Source organism: Balaenoptera acutorostrata, chromosome 2 (assembly GCF_949987535.1).
Source record: "Balaenoptera acutorostrata chromosome 2, mBalAcu1.1, whole genome shotgun sequence".
NCBI classification, from domain to species: Eukaryota; Metazoa; Chordata; class Mammalia; order Artiodactyla; family Balaenopteridae; genus Balaenoptera; species Balaenoptera acutorostrata.
Window position 1 is genome coordinate 131,127,889 of NC_080065.1, and position 21,590 is coordinate 131,149,478.

The following is a 21,590-nucleotide window of genomic DNA, read 5'->3' on the forward strand; positions in this document are numbered from 1 at the left end:
AGCCACAACTACTGAGCCCACGTGCCACTATTGAAGCCCACGTGCCCAGAGCCCGTGCTCTGCAATGAGACAAGCCACCGCAATGAGAAGCCCACACACCACAATGAAGGGTAGCCCCCGCTCGCCACAACTAGAGAAAGCCCACGCACAGCAACGAAGACCCAACACAGCCAAAAATAAATAAATAAAATAAATAAATTAAAAAAAATTTTTTTAATAAGATAAGATAAAATATATACACCGTGTGTGTATAAATTAAGGCATATATACCCGATGTAGCTTCAGTTTAAGCTGCTATAATAATTATGAGATAATGAACCCAGTATTATTCTTGAAATACTCATTTTCAGTCTTTCTCTCTTAAGTAACATTATTATCCCAACATTTATTTAATGAGGCCAAAATCAAAACCACCCAGAACATCTTAAATGCATAAAGCTACCTTTCCCAGGAGTGTCCAGATGTGCTCACACAAATGAGGACAGAATGGAGCCAAGAGAAGTGTCTGAACTTCAATAAACCGGAAGACGAGGTCTCGGTGCATCCCTTCTATGGCCAATTCACGGTACTTATCTTTCGCAGCCTACAAAATTTGGAATTATTTACCATTTCTCTCCCCCACTTCTTTAAAATAAAATTATAGGAAAAAAAACTCAGTATCTCTATTTTAAGGCATTTTTAAGTATTTAGTCTTTTAAAATTCCATAATAAACTTTAGTAAAGGTTTTACTTTATTTTCAACAACCTGAAAATAAATGTATATCAATCCTTAGGTTAAAAACAATAAATTGTTTAAATTTATACATCTTTGATAATCTTTGCTATTAAGCATTTCTTTTTAAGCATTTCTTAGCCATTTAGGATTCTTTTGGGGGTGTTGTTTGTTCATGTCCTTTGGTCATTGTTCTTTGGACCATTAGTATTTTTTTGATGGGCTTGTCAAAATACTGAAATACAGACTGCAAATAATTTTCCAATTAACTGTGTATTTTTAAGATGATTTCAGTTACGATTTTCTTATCTATGTTGCCAAATTTATCAGAATTTTTTTGGTTATTCCTTTCTTTTGTTTTTATGATTAGGAAATCTTTTTTCAATTCTAAAATCAAATAAATGTTCACTTATACCTGTTTTTCAGAAAAAAAAAATGTAAATCAATCCTAACAAAAGGATAATGCAGTTTTATACTGATTCTCAAGAAAAATATCTGAAAAAGACATTTTGCAATGGACATACAAGATGAACAATTTAAACTGTGTACTAAGGGTGAATGCTGAGTAGCATGTATTAATAGCATCAAAAAGGCTGTAAATATGACACACTGCTATGCTCAGCACTTATCCTTATTTAATCACATCTCTGAAAACCAAGTTACATAAATCCCAATGTGATATTTTACAAAACTGACTGAGGAAAGCTACATTTTTACTTTAAGCACTTGAACTGCCAAACCTGAGGATATGCTGACACCTTGTGGAAAACCTCAGAAACTGTTTGCTTTCAAACTAATAGCAATTAGTTACAATTATGCCTTTGTTTTTTATCAACTTTAAAATGTTTTCCTGGAAAACTTGACTAATTTTTAGATTTAACATCTTTATTAACCCACAGCTCAACTAAGAATAGAATTACTTATATTAAAGAGACATCATAGAAAAAGTACCCAAGAAAACTATTTAAAATCACAATTTATTGAATATTTTACAAATTTCCAGTCTCCACTTAAGATGAGTTATAATGCTACAGCAGGACGGGAAAAAAAAAGAAATACATCATATTCACACTGACATATTTTGTAGCTACTAAAAGAATAGCCTACCTGAAACTCAAAAAACCCTGTTTTCAAAGCTTCTTTAAACATCATCTTTTCATAGTTCTGATCTGTTTTTATAATGCCTGCATTCATTTCACTGTTGAATAGGAAAAAAAAGGTAATTGAGTTTAAAGGCAAGTACATATATATAGGTATAAAAAACTTCCACACATACTAATAAACATTAAAATGAGAACAATGCATGAAACATTTAAGACTGCTCAACTACAAAACCATCTTTGTGTTCCTCAAAACTGACTATTGCAGCCTCCCACTGTCTATCCACTCTTGAGTATTGTCGTAACACTACTTAGGGCTCCTGTTTATGACAACACAGTTAACCACATGCTTGTTTAAAAATTCCTTGATGGTCACCCTGATACCAAAACCAGACAAAGATACTACAAAAAAAGAAAATTACAGACTAATATCACTGATGAATATAGATGGAAAAATCCTCAACAAAATACTAGCAAACAGAATCTAACAACACATTAAAAGGATCATACACCATGATCAAGTGGGATTCATTCCAGAGATGCAAGGATTCTTCAATATACGTAAATCAATCAATGTGATAAACCATATTCACAAATCGAAGAATAAACACCATATGATCATCTCAATAGATGCAGAAAAAGTTTTTGACAAAATTCAACACCCATTTATAATAAAAACTCTCCAGAAAGTGGGCATAGAGGGAAACTACCTCAACATAATAAAGGCCATATATGACAAACCCACAGCAAACATCATTCTCAATGGTGAAAAACTGAAAGCATTTCCTCTAAGATCAGGAACGAGACAAGGATGTCCACTCTCACCACTATTATTCAACAGAGTTTTGGAAGTCCTAGCCATGGCAATCAGAGAAGAAAAAGAAATAAAAGGAATACAAATTGGAAAAGAAGAAGTAAAACTGTCACTGTTTGCAGATGACATGATACTATACATAGAGAATCCTAAAGATGCCACCAGAAAACTACTAGAGCTAGCAATGAATTTGGTAAAGTTGCAGGATACAAAATTAATGCACAGAAATCCCTTGCATTCCTATATACTAATGATGAAAAATGTGAAAGTGAAATTAAGGAAACACTCCCATTTACCATTGCAACAGAAAGAATAAAATACCTAGGAATAAACCTACCTAAGGAGACAAAAGACCTCTATGCAGAAAACTATAAGACACTGATGAAAGAAATTAAAGATGATACCAACAGATGGAGAGATATACCATGTTCTTGGATTGGAAGAATCAATATTGTGAAAATGACTATACTACCCAAAGCAATCTACAGATTCAATGCAATCCCTATCAAATTACCAATGGCATTTTTTACGGAACTAGAACAAATCATCTTAAAATTTGTATGGAGACACAAAAGACCCCGAATAGCCAAAGCAATCTTGAGGGAAAAAACGGAGCGGGAGGAATCAGACTCCCTGACTTCAGACTATACTACAAAGCTACAGTAATCAAGACAATATGGTACTGGCACAAAAACAGAAACATAGACCAATGGAACAAGATAGAAAGCCCAGAGATAAACCCACGCACCTATGGTCAACTAATCTATGACAAAGGAGGCAAAGATATACAATGGAGAAAAGACAGTCTCTTCAACAGGTAGTGCTGGGAAAACTGGACAGCTACATGTAAAAGAATGAAATTAGAACACTCCCTAACACCATACACAAAAATAAACTCAAAATGGATTTAAGACCTAAATGTAAGACCAGACACTATAAAACTCTTAGAGGAAAACATAGGAAGAACACTCTTTGACATAAATCACAGCAAGATCTTTTTTGATCCACCTCCTGGAGTAATGGAAATAAAAACAAAAATAAACAAATGGGACCTAATGAAACTTCAAAGCTTTTGCACAGCAAAGGAAACCATAAACAAGACCAAAAGACAACCCTCAGAATGGGAGAAAATATTTGCAAATGAATCAAAGGACAAAAGATTAATCTCCAAAATATATAAACAGCTCATGCAGCTCAATATTAAAAAAACAAACAACCCAACCCAAAAATGGACCGAAGGCCTAAATAGACATTTCTCCAAAGAAGACATACAGATGGCCAAGAAGCACATGAAAAGCTGCTCAACATCACTAATGATTAGAGAAATGCAAATCAAAACTACAATGAGGTATCACCTCACACCAGTTAGAATGGGCATCATCAGAAAATCTACAAACAACAAATGCTGGAGAGGGTGTGGAGAAAAGGGAACCCTCTTGCACTGTTGGTGGGAATGTTAAATTGATACAGCCATTATGGAGAACAGTATGGAGGTTCCTTAAAAAACTAAAAATAGAATTACCATATGACCCAGCAATCCCACTACTGGGCATATACCCAGAGAAAACCACAATTCAAAAAGACACATGCACCCCAATGTTCATTGCAGCACTATTTACAATAGCCAGGTCACGGAAGCAACCTAAATGCCCATCAACAGACGAATGGATAAAGAAGTTGTGGTACATATATACAATGGAATATTACTCAGCCATAAAAAGGAACGAAATTGGGTCATTTGTTGAGACGTGAATGGACCTAGAAACTGTCACACAGAGTGAAGTTAAGTCAGAAAGAGAAAAACAAATATCGTATATTAACACATATATGTGGAACCTAGAAAAATGGTACAGATGAACCGGTTTGCAGGGCAGAAGTTGAGACACAGATGTAGAGAACCAACATATGGACACCAAGGGGGGGAAAAGCCGCGGGGTGATGGGGATGGTGGTGTGATGAATTGGGCGATTGGGACTGACATGTATACACTGATGTGTATAAAATTGATGACTAATAAGAACCTGCTGTATAAAAAAATAAATAAAATTAAATTCAAAAATTAAAAAAAAAAAAAAATTCCTTGATGGAAACTTTATTAAGAAGCCCAAAATGCAATATGAAAATAGCTTTACTAAGGCTGTAGTCAGGTTTAATTGTTGCATTTTAAACAACTGACATTGGATTAAAAAAATATTCCTTACGCTACCTCAGGCCCTTCATAATTTGGCCTAATATGGCCCCAAATTGTTTGATGTCCTACTTCTGCCCTCCACATACTGTACACTTCAAATAAATACCATACTCTTTCCATGGCTTTCTCCTCTCCCTCAAAAATTAGGTTTATTTTTCAAGAAACCCAGAACTCACATGCCATCTCCTCTAATTTCCCTCTATCCCTATTATTGCACTTATAATTGGTTGGGTAAGTGTTTTTCTCTCCTGCTAGACTACAATGAAGGATCAAGTCTTATTCATCTTTGTAATACCAGTGCTTAGAATGTTCCTGATACAAAGAGACTGATAAATGTTTTTTGAAGGAAAAAAGAAGAAAAAAGACAATTCTTTTCCTTTAACCTACTTTTCCTTTAACCATTCCACCCTCCTCTAATGCAAGACAGCATGGTAAAATGGTCATGAGAATGGGCTTTGGAGACAGAAACAAATTCATATCCCAAGTTTGAAATTACCAGCTTTGAGATATTTAATGAAATACTTAATTTTTCTAAGCTTCAATTTCTTTAACTATAAAATAGAGCTAATAATATCTTTAACATATAAAATTGCCAGAAGGCTAAAATCAGATAATGGATGCAAAGTAATTAGCATAGTACCTGGCACAAGTAAGGTTTCAGTGAATAGTAGTTATTATTAACATCTAATTTATTTAATGAGGAAAAAAAAGAAAACTTAAAAATACACCAGGACTAAGCAACTCTAAAGTACAAAGTGGGGCTTCCCTGGTGGCGCAGTGGTTGAGAATCTGCCTGCTAATGCAGGAGACACGGGTTCGAGCCCTGGTCTGGGAAGATCCCACATGCCACGGAGCAGCTGGGCCCGTGAGCCACAGCTGCTGAGCCTGCGCGTCTGGAGCCTGTGCCCCGCAACGGGAGGGGCCGCGATAGTGAAAGGCCCGCGCACCGCGATGAAGAGCGGTGCCCGCACCGCGATGAAGAGTGGCCCCCACTTGCCGCAACTAGAGAAAGCCCTCGCACGAACCGAAGACCCAGCACAGCCAAAAATAAATAAATAAATAAATAAAATTAAAAAAAAAAAAAAAAAAATTCACCTACAATTTAAAAAAAATAATAATAATAAAGTACAAAGTGGTTGGGGTCCATAGATTACCTGGCGAAAACTCTATCATTGAAGGTGCTGGCAGGACCACTTCTTAGGCTATCCCAGTTGGCAACCATTTCTTTCACCCATTCCACCCAGGTGTACAGACGGAGAATACCTGCATCTGCCATGGTTTCCACAAAGTTAGCATCTTCAACAGTGTCACCAGCATCAGCGAGAGCCAAGCGCATTCCTGGAAGAAGAAAAACTCAATCGATGATTTAAAAATGTGGTTACTGCATATCAACTACGTATCCAGTTGAGTACACTGCCAAGCCTACATACAAATTAAGAAATAACAAACGCTTTAAAGGACTACATATATCAACAGCAAAAATAAAGATCACCAAAAGTAGAATCCATAATGATGTTGCTAAAATATTTGAATTTTCTGTATTGATTTGCATACACTTAGCATCAATATGTGTTTCTTCTCAGGCATGTTGAGTTAATGAGATAAAGTGATCTTTAATGAGGCAGAGGGAAAAAATGATAAACTGGGGAAAGATATCCCTATCAACATCTCAGCCTCATTTACAGGTAGCAAAATATTACTAGATTTTAATGCATTAAGAACACATAGAAGTGCCTTATGTGCACAAATACAGATTTTCTTAGTCCTAAAAGCAGATTCTTCCAACTTCCCTACTAACGAAATACAACTTTTCAACCAAAATCTTCCATTCTAAAATACTGAAAAAATCATCAATAAGAGTCTAAATAAATTACAGGACATCCTTGCAATGGAAGACTATATTGCTGTAAAAGAGTGAGGTAACTCTTGTGTATCAACATGAAGTGATCTCAAATATGAACTAAGTGAAGAAGGCAAATTTCAAAACAGTATGTAGGGTATATGCTACCATCTGTGCCTTAAAGGAGGAGATGAGAATATGTAACATCAAGTTATGTATGCATTAAACATCTTTTACAATACACAAGAAGCTGAACACATTTTTTAATTTTTTATATTGAAATAATTTTACAGTTACAGAAAAGATGCCAAAGATGAGAATAAACATATACCATTTACCGGACTCTCTTAATGTTAACAACTTACACAACCACAGTTTCAAAAGCAGGAAGTTAACATTAGTATGATACTATTAACTGAACTACAGACTTTATTCAAATTTCACCAGTGCGCCCTCTAATATCCTTCTCTGTTCTAGGATCCAATCCAGAATCCCACCCTGCATTTGACTGTTGTATCTCCTTGGTCTCTTCAAATCTGTGACAGTTTCTCAGTCTGTCCTGGACCTTGACTTCTGATGAACAGTAGTCAGGTATTTAATAGAATTTCTCCCAACTTGGGTTTGTCTGATGTTTTCTCATGATTAAACTGATGTTATGAACCTCTGACAAGAATATCACAAAAGTGATGCTATGTGTCTTTCTCAGTGCATCATTATCAGGGAGGTAGGTAATATTGATATGGCTTATTACTACTATTGCAAACCTTCCTCACTTGGTCAGGTAGACTGTCTGCCAAGTTTCTCCACTGTAAAGTTACTTTTTTTTTCCTTTGTGATTAAGAAATATCTTGGGAGAGATACTCTGAGAATATGCAAATAATCTTTTTTTTTTTTAACTTTCACCCATTGATTTTGGCAACCACTGATGGATCTTGTCTGTGACAATATTACTATGATGTTTGTCTAACGGTGATTTTATATTTCACTCAATCCTTCTACTTTATTACTTGGAATTCTTCTGAAAGGAAGAACAGTCCCTACTCCCCCACTTATTTATTTATTCAATTATTACTATACATTCATATGGATTCATAAATATTTAATTTATTCACTGGGTTATAATTCAATACTATCATTATTTACTTTGTTTCCTAAATTGCTCTAGCGTGGGCAATTGGGAGCCCCGTCAGGTTGGCTCCTGTGCCCTTTCAAACTGTCCCCATTCTTTTTGAAACATTTCCTTACATTTTGGCATCATAAAATGTTCTATGCTCATCTTGTATTTTCCCTACTCCAGCCCTCAAATCAACCCTTCTCCTAGGAACCCTAGTTCCTTTTATTGGAGAATGGTATTTAGAAACCAAGATCTGAATGCCAGGTGTTTCACTGTCCATGGTCTCTCTCAGCAGAAAGAACTAGGAAAATAAATGCATGTACACTAACCCACACATAAATCTATGTTTATTTTTATATCTGTCTGTATGTAAAATAAAACCCGTGAGTTCATACTGATGTTGCCAATTCCAATCCAACACCACAGGGTTCATTCTAGCATTTCCTCTTGACCTATTTATAGCTTCTGACAATGAGCTCTCATCTATAATATATTTATTTGTTAAATCCCAGTAAACCCATAAAAGTTTCAGAATTGCTAATCTACACCTCTTTAAAAAAAAAAGTAACTACAGGATTTGTGTACAGTTCTTTTTGCCTTACTGCATTCAGTCAAAATACTGTTTTTCTATGTAACTTAGGTTAGTTCTTCCCCATCCCCTTCAGTGCAGTCTCAAACTATGGTAGCCATGATCAGCAAATGATCAGCCATGATGACCAAAGACTGGGTTACATAAGAAATGACTGGTTCTTTCAGGTTAGACAGTGCATTTCTTCTCTTGACAAAGTAACAGTTAAATGGAATAGTAATGAGGCCAGGGAAAACATATTTTTTGAAGAAATGAATGCTCCTAGGTTCAAGTCACTTATACGTATACCAAATATGGAGGAAATACTTTGAAAAAGCTTCCTACATACTTAACATCTCTGCAAACCAACTCTTTTTTTTTTTCTTTAAGATTTTTTTTTTTTGATGTGGACCATTTTTAAAGTCTTTATTGAATTTGTTACAACATTGCTTCTCTTCTATGTTTTGGTTTTTTGGCCGCAAGGCATGTGGGATCTTAGCTCCCTGACCAGGGATCGAACCCACACCCCCTGCATTGGAAGGCGAAGTCCTAACCACTGGACCACCAGGTAAGTCCCCCTACAAACCAACTCTTTAATCTTAGAAGTAGCATGAAATTAGGAACAAACCAGGTAGCACAGTGAGTTTCCTTTGAAAGAAGACTCTAATAATCTTAGCTTAAATTTGTTCCTAAACAGATCAGATCAGCAATTCTTATGTTTTAAAAATTACGTTCCTGTACACAAAGAAAACATGAGTATTTTAAAGTATTGGTAAAAGCGAAAGAGAAAAGCAATGAAACTGAAACAACAATGCTAACTTGCCTTCTGTAATCTGAGGAGAACTGGACACTATGCAACAGCAATAACAAAAAAGCATACTCACCATCGGCTGAGTATTTGTCAAGAGCTTGGGTCAAAGTGAGGAAGTTGCCTGTGGATTTTGACATCTGAAAGAGAAAGTCAATGATCAGGCATTAGTAAGAGTATATATAAATAAAATAAACCAAATCAGCCACACCAAATTAAATGGGTTGGCCACAATCAGATAAAAACCAAAAGGATCAGAAACATGGAAAGGAAAAGATACCTTATACTAACTTTACAGAGGAGAAAACTGAAGTGACTTGTCTGAGTCACTAATCTAGTCAGTGACAAAGCTAGGACAGCATCTCCAGTCTGATACTCAGTCCATGGCTCCTTCCATTAACCAATACTGTCCCTTGGGAATTGGTTTAGACACATGGATGATTCCACTATAACTCTGCAACACTTCAGCTGGTCATAAAGAAGAGCTTTACAGCAATTACAGAGTCATTCAGCTTTACAGAGTCATTCAGAAATGAATGGACAAGCTCATGAGGTCAAAATTAGGGTTTTAGGGAACCTCCTGTCATTAGGGTCACAGCTGGCTACTCAAGTTGTGCTCTGCCTGAAGGCAGCACAACTAAGGAGGAACTGTGCCCAGCCTAGCAATCTTTATTATTTAAAAAATGTTTATGTTTTTGTAACTTTGCTGATACCAAAGAAAGGTGGTCATTCTATCAATTTTCAACTATATGGCAGTAAAATATTTTGTTCTAATAAAATGAGTATAATGTACGTATAGCACAATAATGTGGAGACCAAAGGAAATGTCATGTTATAACAGGATTCATATTTATATACTCACATATACATACACACATATATACACATACATATATATATAAATATATACGGTTCACTTTGACCTACAAAGAACAAATGAGTTTGATAATCAAAAGTCCTTGTTGATTTAACAAAATCTATAAAATAGCTATTTTTCAGCCTAATGTACAGATTACCTTACATGAACTTTTTTATTCCCTTTCAATATTAGGACACTGGTAAAAAATAACATCTCATTTTGCAATTCATATCATCTGCTATTTTAAATCTATAACTATTTTCATTATGACATACCTATAGCAATGAATATTCTCTTACCATTAATATTCCAACAGATGTAGCAAGATTCACTGGTTGGAAAAAGTCCAACTTGTTACAATTGTTATTAATGAGAAATAAATAATATTGTAACTTAATTTTTTTTTGTTTAGTTGAGGAAGGGTGCCCCTTTCTAATGTACACAAAAGCATCATAGGGGCAAACAAGGGCTTGTCAAGAGGTTGGCATAACTCCTGTTGAGGATATTGAATAATTAGGTGAAGTCTTATGTAGCATAAAAAAATCATATATTGAATATATTAGTAGTGGTAACGAAAAGGGGAAGTTGCAGTAAGTAGTATGGGGAGAGAGATACCATCTGGAAAGAAGCATCAAATGACATTTAAAAATCCTATAAACTCCAAAATTCTATTATTCTAATTTAGTGGCCAGACACATTATAAAGCAAAAACCACCAAATTATTTTCTCAACTTAATGAGAAAGATATTGTCGGGTCACAATGCTAGGATCTTTACATTTCCTGTCCCTTTCTCTCTCTCCTCCCGTAATAATTTGTGTCACCCTTTGCCACTCTAATACAAATGTTATAATAGGGAAGTTTTCCCCATCCCACCTCTCAATTAATACTATCTACTCCACTCACTCAATTTTAAAGATAAACTTCTCATTTACGCTGGTAGTCCTAAACATTTTAAATGGAAGATATTTAACTCTCTGATTTTCACATTCTTTCTTTAAAAAGTACAACATCCTAAATCTGAAAAACTTTTCTGTAGCATTTTAACCTTTCAAGAGGCAATGAGCCTTACCTTCTCAGAGTTGAGGAGGAGATGTCCATTTGCTCTCACAGCTACAGGCCATTTATCACTTGACAGGAAAATGTTTAAAGATAGAAAATAAAACTTAAAGATTATGGTTTAGCCTTAAAAATTTGAGGTAAATGCTAAAAGATTCATAAAAGATTGCTAAGGCAAATGTGCAGGGATATTAATTGAGTCCTGTTCATAACAGGAAACCAGTGAAAACAAGGAAAGTATCCATTAGTAAAGGACTGGTTATATTGATATAAACTACGGTACAGGAATACAATGAAATACTATAACTATTTTTAAAATACAGGCAGGGCTATATATATAAAAATAAAAAGATCTTAGAAATATACTATTACAAGGAAAAAATAAGAGACAGAATAGTGTCTATAATGTGGCATCTTTGTATAAATTAAAAAATAAACAAGTACAGATATCTGCTGCTGGTATATGCATACATACATTTTCCAGAAGAAATCACAAGAAAGCAGTAGCAGTGATGAGCTTTGGGAAATAGACTAATATAGGGAAAAGGGTGAAAGTTCACTTTTAACTTTGTACCTTTATGAGCTGTCTGAATTTTCAAACTATGTACATATCATTCATTCATTCTAACAATGAGATCATGTAGGGGGTAATGTTAAGAGCAAGAGTTCTGGAGCCAGACTGCTGGGTTCTGCATCTTGGTTCTGCCATTGCTGGGTAACTCTGGGTGAGTTATTTTGAGCTCTCTATGCCTCACGAAGGTTCCTTGTCCATAAAAACAAGGATATTACAGACCTTCCTCGAAAAGTTGTAGTGAAAATTACACAAGTTACTAAAAGTGATTAGAAGAGTGTCTGACAAAAGCACCTGAAGCTACCACTTATCTGTAATTTTTAAAACCCTAATACATGTCCAAAACTTGATGCAAGGGGATAAATATTCAACTATGTTACTAACAAGTACTTCGGAGACACCTGATATCTCCAAAAACACATTTTAGCCAATAGAGAAAAATAATTGGATGACAAGAACCACATCATATTTATTTTATTCCTCTTCTTCAAAATCTCCCTTTTATTCTTGAGAAAGAAAATGTAATCTCATTGTAAATGCAATCTCATCCTAAATACAAAAAGTCCCATGAGATTGCTTTTACAAAATAAAATTTGAACAGTGGAAGGGGTTTGTTTCTTCAGCTACTTGAGGACAGGAGGGAAAGGCAAAGAGACATGTCTGGATCAAGAGGGAAGATGATAGAAGGATTGCTCTTGAGCACATGGTATTAAAAAATGCATCTTTGACCTAGATTCTAGTCAGAACATCACTACTTAATGCTGGAACCTTGGGGCTCTCAGCTCTAAAGAGATGTTTCCTTCCCTTTCTAATGTCCTAGGCTCTGTCTGAAATCGCCTTTATTCCAGCATCTAACAGGTCAAATGAGTCATGTAACAGGTCAAGGGAATTACTGACAGAGTACCTGACATGTGACATGCTCTGGTGGCCCAAGGTAGGTACGAAGATTTCTGGATATAACAGATAGGAGAAGGTGTGCTTTCTCCTTCAGTACATTTAATGTAAGAAAAAGAATGTAACTGTTAAATCTAACTATACCCCCGACAATAACATCTATATATTTGAAACCACAAGGCACCCTTGTCAATAATCAATAAATTTAGTCCACATCTTTTTTAGCACTCACCTTTCTTCTGGCCACATAGCCACATGATTATAAAGGAAATATGAAAGATGATTTGGAATAAGATCCTTGCCAGACGCTCGAAGATCCACAGGATACCAGAACTCAAATTCCTGCTTTAACTGATCTAATTTTTCCTTTGGGATCTGAGTCTTAGGAAATGGAGCCTCCTTGAAGAAAACATAATCCCAAACTTCCTTGGTCATCTGCTGTGGTCTGTATTAAAATAAAAGAAACGAACAAACATCAACAACAAAATATATATATAATTTCTTTGAAAGAATCAGCGTTCTAATCCAACCGTGAAGTAGAAATCACTTTCTTAATGTTTTACAGTAACAAATGAGGACAACAGACTCCCATAAGAATGAAGAAGGGATAACAGAGAAGGGGCTATTTATTACTTTCTCAGTTCAATGCAAAAAAAGCAAAAATATCATGACAAAATTCCACTAAATGAATTCTTATAAAAACTAATTATTAGAAAGAATTTTCTGGCTTCCCTGGTGGTGCAGTGGTTAAGAGTCTGCCTGCCAAAGCAGGGGACACAGGTTTGAGCCCTGGTCCGGGAAGATCCCACGTGCCGCGGAACAACTAAGCCCGTGAGCCACAACTACTGAGCCTGTGCTCTAGAGCCTGCGAGCCACAACTACTGAGCCCGCGTGCCTAGAGCCCGTGCTCCGCAACAAGAGAAGCCACCGCAATGAGAAGCCTGCACACCGCAACCAAGAGTAGCCCCCACTCGCTGCAACTAGAGAAAGCCCGTGTGCAGCAACAAAGACCCAACACGGCCAAAAATAAATAAAAATAAAATAAGTTAAAAAAAAAAAAAAAAAGAAAGAATTTTCAATACATAAATCAAAAGATCACCTCATGCTAACAAATTACATTCCTTCCCCTTATCCATTTACCAACCTGATGCCCAGTGGAGACTCTGCCTGTCCACGCAAGTTACCTCCCTGCAACAGATGTACAACTGTGTAAAATGCCATGTAAATAGTGGAGTCAGAGAGTGATTCAATCAGCCACTGCTCATCCCACGGCAGACGAGTACCTGCAAGATAAAAAGAAGATAATTAATGCATGAGGAACCTAAGAGACACTTCATCTACAAAATTCACATTTTTAAGATCAGGTCTATAGCACTGACAAAGCTACTTATTTAGGTTCTTAAATTCACTTGAATAATTAATATAAATAAACAAGTAAATAAAAAAACAAAATGGTTGAAGCACTAGAAACTTTGTATTAAAAAAAACTGCATCATAAAAGCTACGTGGGCATTAGATACTTCTACCACCAGGTACAGGGTAGGGGACCACATCCTAGCTTCCTTCACCCTCTAACCAAAACCTCTCACTTCCAATTCAGAAACACACTGGAAGAGAAGAAAAAAAGGTGAAGTGTTAATTTGCTGTGTAACTGGCAAAGTCATTCAAACAAAAATTTGAAGTTTCCTTACCTAAGCCGTAAGTTCTTGAGCAAGCATGCTCTTGCAGCCAATCTAAGGTAGCTTCAAAATTCCTCCTGGTCTCCTCACAGAACCTAGAGAGAACAGAAGATAAAGTGTCTCTCTTCAGCTTCATTGTCTTCCCTGTTTCTCATCTCCTTCCCTATCACTTTCTCCCATCTTACGTTTCCAGGTTCTTCAAGCACTGGGATGTCTTTTTTTTCCAGTTCTCTTCTCCATAATCCAAGTACCTAGGAGTGGACAAATTGATTAACAAAAAAAAAGTCAAGGATAAGCAAAGTGACAGGAAGAAATTTCTTCTTGCTATAAGAAAAACTAACCACTGGTCACACAGGGCCACGACGCATTCATCTGAAGACCTGGACATAACTTGTTTCTCTGGTTCCATGTAAATATATGCATCTCCCTAAACGAAAGTAAATAAAAATATATCAGATATTATGTCAAGGCAATCTCTATTCCTCAAGGAAAAGAAAAGGAACTTTTTAGAAAAAAAAATGCTCTACCACCAATAACCAAAACCCCAGGTTTTCATTATGTCTTCCCTCTTCCCAGGGTAGAAGTTATCTGCTTTTCTTTCTGTATAACACATGCTTCTGAAAAGGCATGCATCTTCATCAAATGGATCACCTTCTCTAGGCATAGCTTATTCCTTTTCAGAGTGAAAGATGTTTAACAGTTTCTAATGTTATGGTTTGAAGGTTAGGCTGCCTATGGCAGCCTTTTATTCTTGTTATAATAAAAATATAAAGAAAATAGATGCATGGAACCACTGCCTTTAAAAAAAAAGAGATGCACAAAAATTAAACACGGAAAATACTTTTACTAAAGATTTATAGCATCATGAAAAATTCCCACTAGAAAACTGACCGTAAATTTTATTTTTAGAAAAAAATACAAATATCTCTTAATGTATTATAATCCCAAACTTATTAGGCGAGGATAATTTTTTAAAATAAAATTCAGCATTATTATTCAAAAAATGATTCATTGCTCTGTGTTCTTAATGCAAGTTCTTCACACTGAACTTAAATAGGTAGGACTTTGGTTTAAAGATGGTAAATTAAAAACAGACATTTAATTAACTCTGCTCCCTCTCAAAGTTCTAACAAAATAACAACAAAGAGGCTTTTTTTGTTTTAATGGTATGAAGCTACAAAGACAAAAAGAATGGGAGAAGAAATAATATCAACCAAATTTTCGAAACTAAAAAGCAGAATGAGTGACAATTGTATTAGCAGATCAAAGGAAGCTAGCTGAATCCTAAGCCCACAGAAGAGAAGGCTGAAAAGCAATTCAGTTTGCATTACAGAACCTCCAAAAAGACTCAGGATTTGTGGCACAAGATAGTTCTGGAAGAGAAGGTAACATAAGACTGGAAACAGGGGGACTAACTGAAGTCTTTTCAAGAAGTTAGAACCCCAGATACCCTAATCCCACACCATGCAGGCAGGCAACTGCCCCTTCCTACGCCAGCAGAACAGTGAAGGTTTACTCTCTGGAGAGGACAAAAGAGAGTCAACCAGAGGACGAAGTTGAGGGTATGGGTATCATAGTGAAAAAGAGGGATTAAGTGAAAGTCAGCACATTGGGTGTCGGAACCCAACCTAGTAATCTTCCGCCGTTTAGCTCCCAGAATGCTCAGTTAGCTTAGACCCTTTTAACCAGAAACTGAAGAATCTTCTGAGGGGAATCTAACAAACCAAGAAGCCCTAATTAACATCAAGGCTAACATCAGGGTTTCCCTAAGGTCCAAATGGACCTGCCAGATCTCTCCCAGTGAAGCCCAGAGACAAGCCCTACCCATATCCAAAAAGGTTCCAATCATCTTTTTGTACCCACTCTTAAATATCATTAGTCTTCCTCAGATTAATAAGAGATTAAAATTTCATATCCCTGAAACAAGAATAGCAGCATCCTATAAAAGAAGGATAAGATAACAAGAATAAGCTCTTAAACTGGCTCTGAGTTGGTAAATGCTGAAGCTGGGTAAGAGGTACACAAGAATTTATTATACTACTCCACTTTTTTATAAATTTGAAATTTTCCACTCAACGAAAAAAATTCTAATGAATTCTTAGAAACATTTATTTATACACACATGCACAAGCACACAAGTAGCAGATATAAAAAACACAGTAAACGAACAAAAACTCATAGGAAGAAAAAGTTGAGGGACTCCTCCAGATAGAAGAGCAAAAGAACTTTCAGAGTCTAAGAGATCCAATATCTGAATAATAAGAATTCAGAAAGCAAAAATAAAGAATGGGAAGGGATAAAATAATTAAACAAAAAAGTCAAGAAACTTTCCCCAAATTGGAGAACATAAGTTTCCAGATTGAAGGAGCCCAGCATACAGCCAGAATGAATGAAAACTGACCTACACCAAAATAAATCATCATGAAGTTTCAAAATACTGGAAGAAAAGAGAAGATTCTATAAGCTTTGGCAGGGTTGGGGGCAGTGCAGGGAACAGTGGAGACACAGGTCACTTATAAAAGATCCATTATTACCAGAATGGTTTTGGACTTCTCAACAGCATCACTGAACCAGAACACCATGGATAATGGCCTTCAAATTTTTAAGGGAAAATTATTTCTAACCCAGAATCCTACACCCAGGCATTCAAGTATGAGGACAGAATAAAGATATTTCAGACACGGAAGGTCACAAAAATTTACCTTCCAGGCACCCTTTTTCAGGAACACTACTAGAGGAAGAGCATCACCAAAACAATAAAGTAAATAAGAAAGAAGAAGCCATGGGGGCAAGGAAACAGGAGATCCAACTCATGAGAAGCAAAGGAAATCCTAAGTAATGGTGGAGGAGCATCCCAGATGACATCTGTGCACACCTACAGTAAGCAAACGGTGTGGATAATTACAACAGGCCAGAAGGCTCTGGGAGAACTTTCTCTAAGATGTAAACAATAGCATACTCATGTGTTTGAAGGTACTGAGAGGAGAAATAAACGGTTGGGACAGAGTTTGGGGATGAAGTATTGGTAACTGTATTTAAAAGTAAGAAAAGTGGGGGGAAAAAAAAGAAAAAGACAGTTATTAACTCCAGGGAAAACCAAAAGCTAGGGAAGAGAAGTTCTCATTGTTTACTACATTATGGATCAGCCATGTCTCAAAAACGTACACACTGACTACTGCTCTAACATAAGTTATAATATACCTATACTAGGAAGATAGGGGGTGGAGAAGTGTACACAAATGCGAGGTTAGAGAGGAAGACACAGGTTGGAGAAGAGTTAAATCTTGATCTTCCACAGTAGGAAGTCTATGGCTGATGGCTAAAACTGAAAAATTTAAAAATTACTCTACAAGTATTTAGATTAGAGATCTATAAGAGAGGTAGAGGTCAATACTAAAAGAAATAACTAAAAGAGAGGAAAGTAAGTCTGTCCAAGGAAGAGAAATTTAAGAGAATGTGGAAGGATGGAGAGGAAATTGCTGCTTTTTTTATTTTAATAAGACTTACGGATCATTGTCTCTCTGTATTATGGGTATACACAACTGTCAAAAATAAAAATTCAATTTCAAAAGTTAAGTACTTAAGTAACTCAACAGAAAAAAGTTACAACAGAAATGAAGAGGGGAAAAAGGATGAAAGTAAAAAGTAAAGCACTACATAAAGTAAGAATTGTCAACTACCAGTACCTCGAATGGTTCCTGCCAGGAAGCATCACTAAAATTCTCTGTATATGATTTGTACATGCCAACTTTAGAACACTATCTTCATCAACATTACAGGTGGGATGTTCAAGTTAAATGAATTGCTAAATAGGTCTCCAATTTTATATATAAACAAAATTATATCTTTAATATAGCTACAGGTTCTACTACAGAACTCACTGCTAAGTAACACTGTAAAGTCTATTAACTGAAAGCTCTTCTCCTAAAACAGCCTTCAGAGGATAGCCTATTACATACAGTGTCAATCATCTTGTTTTTAATCATCTTCTTTACGTCTTGGACCTTCTGTCCCTTAAATCCATCCACCAACATTACCTAAAAGGATGAGAAGTAGGGAAAAAGTACATACAATTAAAATTTGCTTTGGGTGTCCCTCCTAGAACTTTCCCTAACTAAATTTACTTCCACGCACAATCAAAATATTTTTAGTGTGAAATTTATCACATTTATAACCATAAATTTTTATTTTGGCACAGCTTGGACAACTAGTATTTACAACACACTTGTTTTTCTTTCAGTATAACTAGGATAAGTATTATGAACACGATTAGAAAGAAATGCTCACTTCCTTCCCACTTCTCAGGTTTCCATGTGAAGAGGATTCCTCTACCCTAACTCACATCATTCCTGAAGGCTTTAGGAGAAGGAACTGAGCAAATGCAGCTCGGCCCCACTTAGGCTTCTCTTTTCAACTCTGCCTGTTGTCAGCAAGCATTCTCCTTTGCTTGGCTGTGTGGTAAACTTGGCTCTTAGAGGAAGGCCTACTGTTTTTCAACTCTGCCTTTTACGTATTGGGGAGATTTAATTCTAGGGCAAAGTAATGACTTTCCCATTGCTGTCACAGAGCAAAGCCACAATCTCCTTCCAGCTGATACTCTGACCTCCATCTATCTGACTCCTGTTGACTCTCTCAAATAGTTTCTTTTTTTTTTTTTTTTTTGCCACACTGTGCAGCATGTGGGATTGGGATTTTAGTTCCCTGACCAGGGATTGAAACTGGGCCGTCAGCAATCAGAGTGCAGAGTCCTAACCACTGGACCACCAGGGAATTCTTAATAGTTTCTATCTTAAGTGGAAAAGACACGTGTTCTTTTTCTGCCCCAATTCTGTAACGTACCAAAATGCTTCATATCTACTTAATTCATCATTATGAAATTATAGTTACTGATCATTATGGCACAGGGGTTAAAAGCACAAATCTTAGAGCCAAGTTGCCTAGTGTGAGTCCCAGTTCTGCCTCTGCCTGGCTATCTGGCTGATCTTAGGTAAATTTCTTAATCTCTTAGTGCCTCAATTTCCTCATCTATAAATTGGGAATAAGTGCCTACTTCACAAGGTTATTTTCAGATATAAGTAAGTTAATATGTAAATGCTCTGTAAGTGTTGGCTTTTACTGTCATCCAAAACGTGTAAGTTACTTTTAAAAAGGACATATAACCAATTCTTGGTTATCCAGAGAAATGAAAGTAAAGGTAAAAATAAAGAACATTCTCACTTACAGCCTTAAAAATCTTCATTTCAACCTCAAGTCACTAGCAACTTGATTGGGTTTTTACTTTCTCTAGCCTCATCTTCTTTCCATGGAAATGTAAGCCACGTTAACATATGCACAATTGAGGAGAAAAGAGAGGTTCACAACTTACCTGTTGTGCCAACATGGCATGGAATAGGCATTAACAAGTAAATTAATGAACTGAATGAAACTGCTTATTTAAAATATGAACTCCACAATTAAGAGAGCAAAAGAAGGGACCAGGTATGGTCCATGCAATAAGCCTTTGGAATTTATTGTATAATAATATGAACTAACTTTAAATATCTTCTCAAGAAATTCACTCAGAGATTAGAGGGCACAAAAATGGAATTTCCGTAAATACTACTAGACCAAAATAGATTAAAAAAATAAATTTGGAAACATAAGAACACAATCTTATAGTAATCCCTCTCAAAACAGGATATAGCTGAAACAATATTGAATTTTTCTATAGTGTTCTTCTAAATCACTAAGAAGAAAATCATAGAGCATGGAGTAAGTAAATCAAATAAAAATGATAACAAAATTATTACTTACACCATCATAAAAGCCTCTTAGGTATAATTTCTCCTTTGCTTCTGCAAGTTTTTCTCGGTCATTCTGGCTCTGAACTTTCAACTCATCACACACGGTTACAGCAGAAAGCTGTCCAAAGCCTGGAATTTCAATGACTGGCACCTGCAAAAAAGAGCAATGTCAGAACTTATTCACACTGAATAAACACAAAAACAGCCCTAAAGGCATGGTCCTTTTGCCTCTACTGTCCAATGAAGTCACTTCAGATTTTATATATCTTTAGGGCAGTGTCACACATTAGGGACTAACATCCAGATGTGAGTTTGTCTTCCTACTCTCCATAGGAACCCCGCGAATTCTCTGCACCAACCCCCGCACCGTCCCTCCCTCACTACACACACACCTTCCCCAACTCTCAACCCCCCACTGGCACATAATTAACTAATGTTGAAACTAGCAAAACGCTGTAAACAACTAAATTTATGGATGGTCTTATTTCTGGTTTATATTAAGTCTTCTGGATTCTTCATGAAAACTATTCACTAGTAATTTAAATTTTTTTTCTTCTGCAGATACTAATATGAAAACATAAACATTCATGAGTAATATGGCAAAATTTTGTCTTTAGAAGCCTGGAAATTGGCCACACTAGAAAATAAGCTACTATAAAATTAGTAATGTTAAAAGGCTACTTGTTTGTTTCAGAATTACAGGTGCCAGGTGCTAAGAAAATGCCTATTGTTGGTTCTTCTTTTGCTCTTATCCACCACAGCAGATATCACGTTAAAGTAAATAAACTCTTAAACAAACTCCCTCTTATTTCATACTCTACCAATTATTTAATTCTGTTACAAGTAAAGTGTTAGCTGCTCTTTTTTTCTCTAATAAAGAAATGGATATTAATATTCTGAATCATCTATGTACTCACAGGCTCAAATGGCAAGACCATGTCATCTCTAATTCCATATTTTGCTCGTAAAGCCTACAAAAAAATTGGAAGGTAATATTAATGATCAATACTTTACTGGTGAAAAACTACAATCCTGCAGCCTGTGGACCAAAAACCACAGTTACAGAAAGACAGAGAAGATGAAAAGGCAGAGGGCTATGTACCAGATGAAGGAACAAGAAAAAACCCCAGAAAAACAACTAAAGGAAGTGGAGATAGGCAACCTTCCAGAAAAAGAATTCAGAATAATGATAGTGAAGATGATCCAGGACCTCGGAATAAGAATGGAGGCAAAGATTGAGAAGATGCAAGAAATGATTAACAAAGACCTAGAAGAATTAAAGAACAAACAAACAGAGATGACCAATACAATAACTGAAATGAAAACTACACTAGAAGGAATCAATAGCAGAATAACTGAGGCAGAAGAACGGATAAGTGACCTGGAAGACAGAATGGTGGAATTCACTGCTGCGGAACAGACTAAAGAAAAAAGAATAAAAAGAAATGAAGACAGCCTAAGAGACCTCTGGAACAACATTAAACGCAACAACATACGCATTATAGGGGTCCCAGAAGGAGAAGAGAGAGAGAAAGGACCAGAGAAAATATTTGAAGAGATTATAGTCGAAAACTTCCCTAACATGGGAAAGGAAATAGCC

General features: G+C 36.0%; 1 protein-coding gene and 1 non-coding gene across 2 annotated transcripts in view; both read right to left on the bottom strand.

Moving 5' to 3' along the window:
• LARS1 (leucyl-tRNA synthetase 1) overlaps positions 1 to 21,590 on the bottom strand; it is a 93,093-nt gene that overhangs the window by 16,041 nt on the left and 55,462 nt on the right. The window contains exons 13-25 of the mRNA XM_007194172.3: positions 20,908 to 20,961; positions 20,001 to 20,141; positions 18,167 to 18,244; positions 14,549 to 14,634; positions 14,393 to 14,458; positions 14,220 to 14,302; positions 13,673 to 13,811; positions 12,761 to 12,973; positions 11,077 to 11,134; positions 9,224 to 9,287; positions 5,972 to 6,155; positions 1,820 to 1,910; positions 443 to 583 (exon numbers count right to left, since the gene is read on the bottom strand). Coding sequence (XP_007194234.2) covers positions 443 to 583; positions 1,820 to 1,910; positions 5,972 to 6,155; positions 9,224 to 9,287; positions 11,077 to 11,134; positions 12,761 to 12,973; positions 13,673 to 13,811; positions 14,220 to 14,302; positions 14,393 to 14,458; positions 14,549 to 14,634; positions 18,167 to 18,244; positions 20,001 to 20,141; positions 20,908 to 20,961 — 1,398 coding nt within the window. The remainder of the gene's footprint in view (positions 1 to 442; positions 584 to 1,819; positions 1,911 to 5,971; positions 6,156 to 9,223; positions 9,288 to 11,076; positions 11,135 to 12,760; positions 12,974 to 13,672; positions 13,812 to 14,219; positions 14,303 to 14,392; positions 14,459 to 14,548; positions 14,635 to 18,166; positions 18,245 to 20,000; positions 20,142 to 20,907; positions 20,962 to 21,590) is intronic.
• On the bottom strand, positions 18,905 to 18,977 carry TRNAQ-CUG (transfer RNA glutamine (anticodon CUG)). Its single transcript has one exon. It is a non-coding gene; the product is annotated as a tRNA-Gln (tRNA).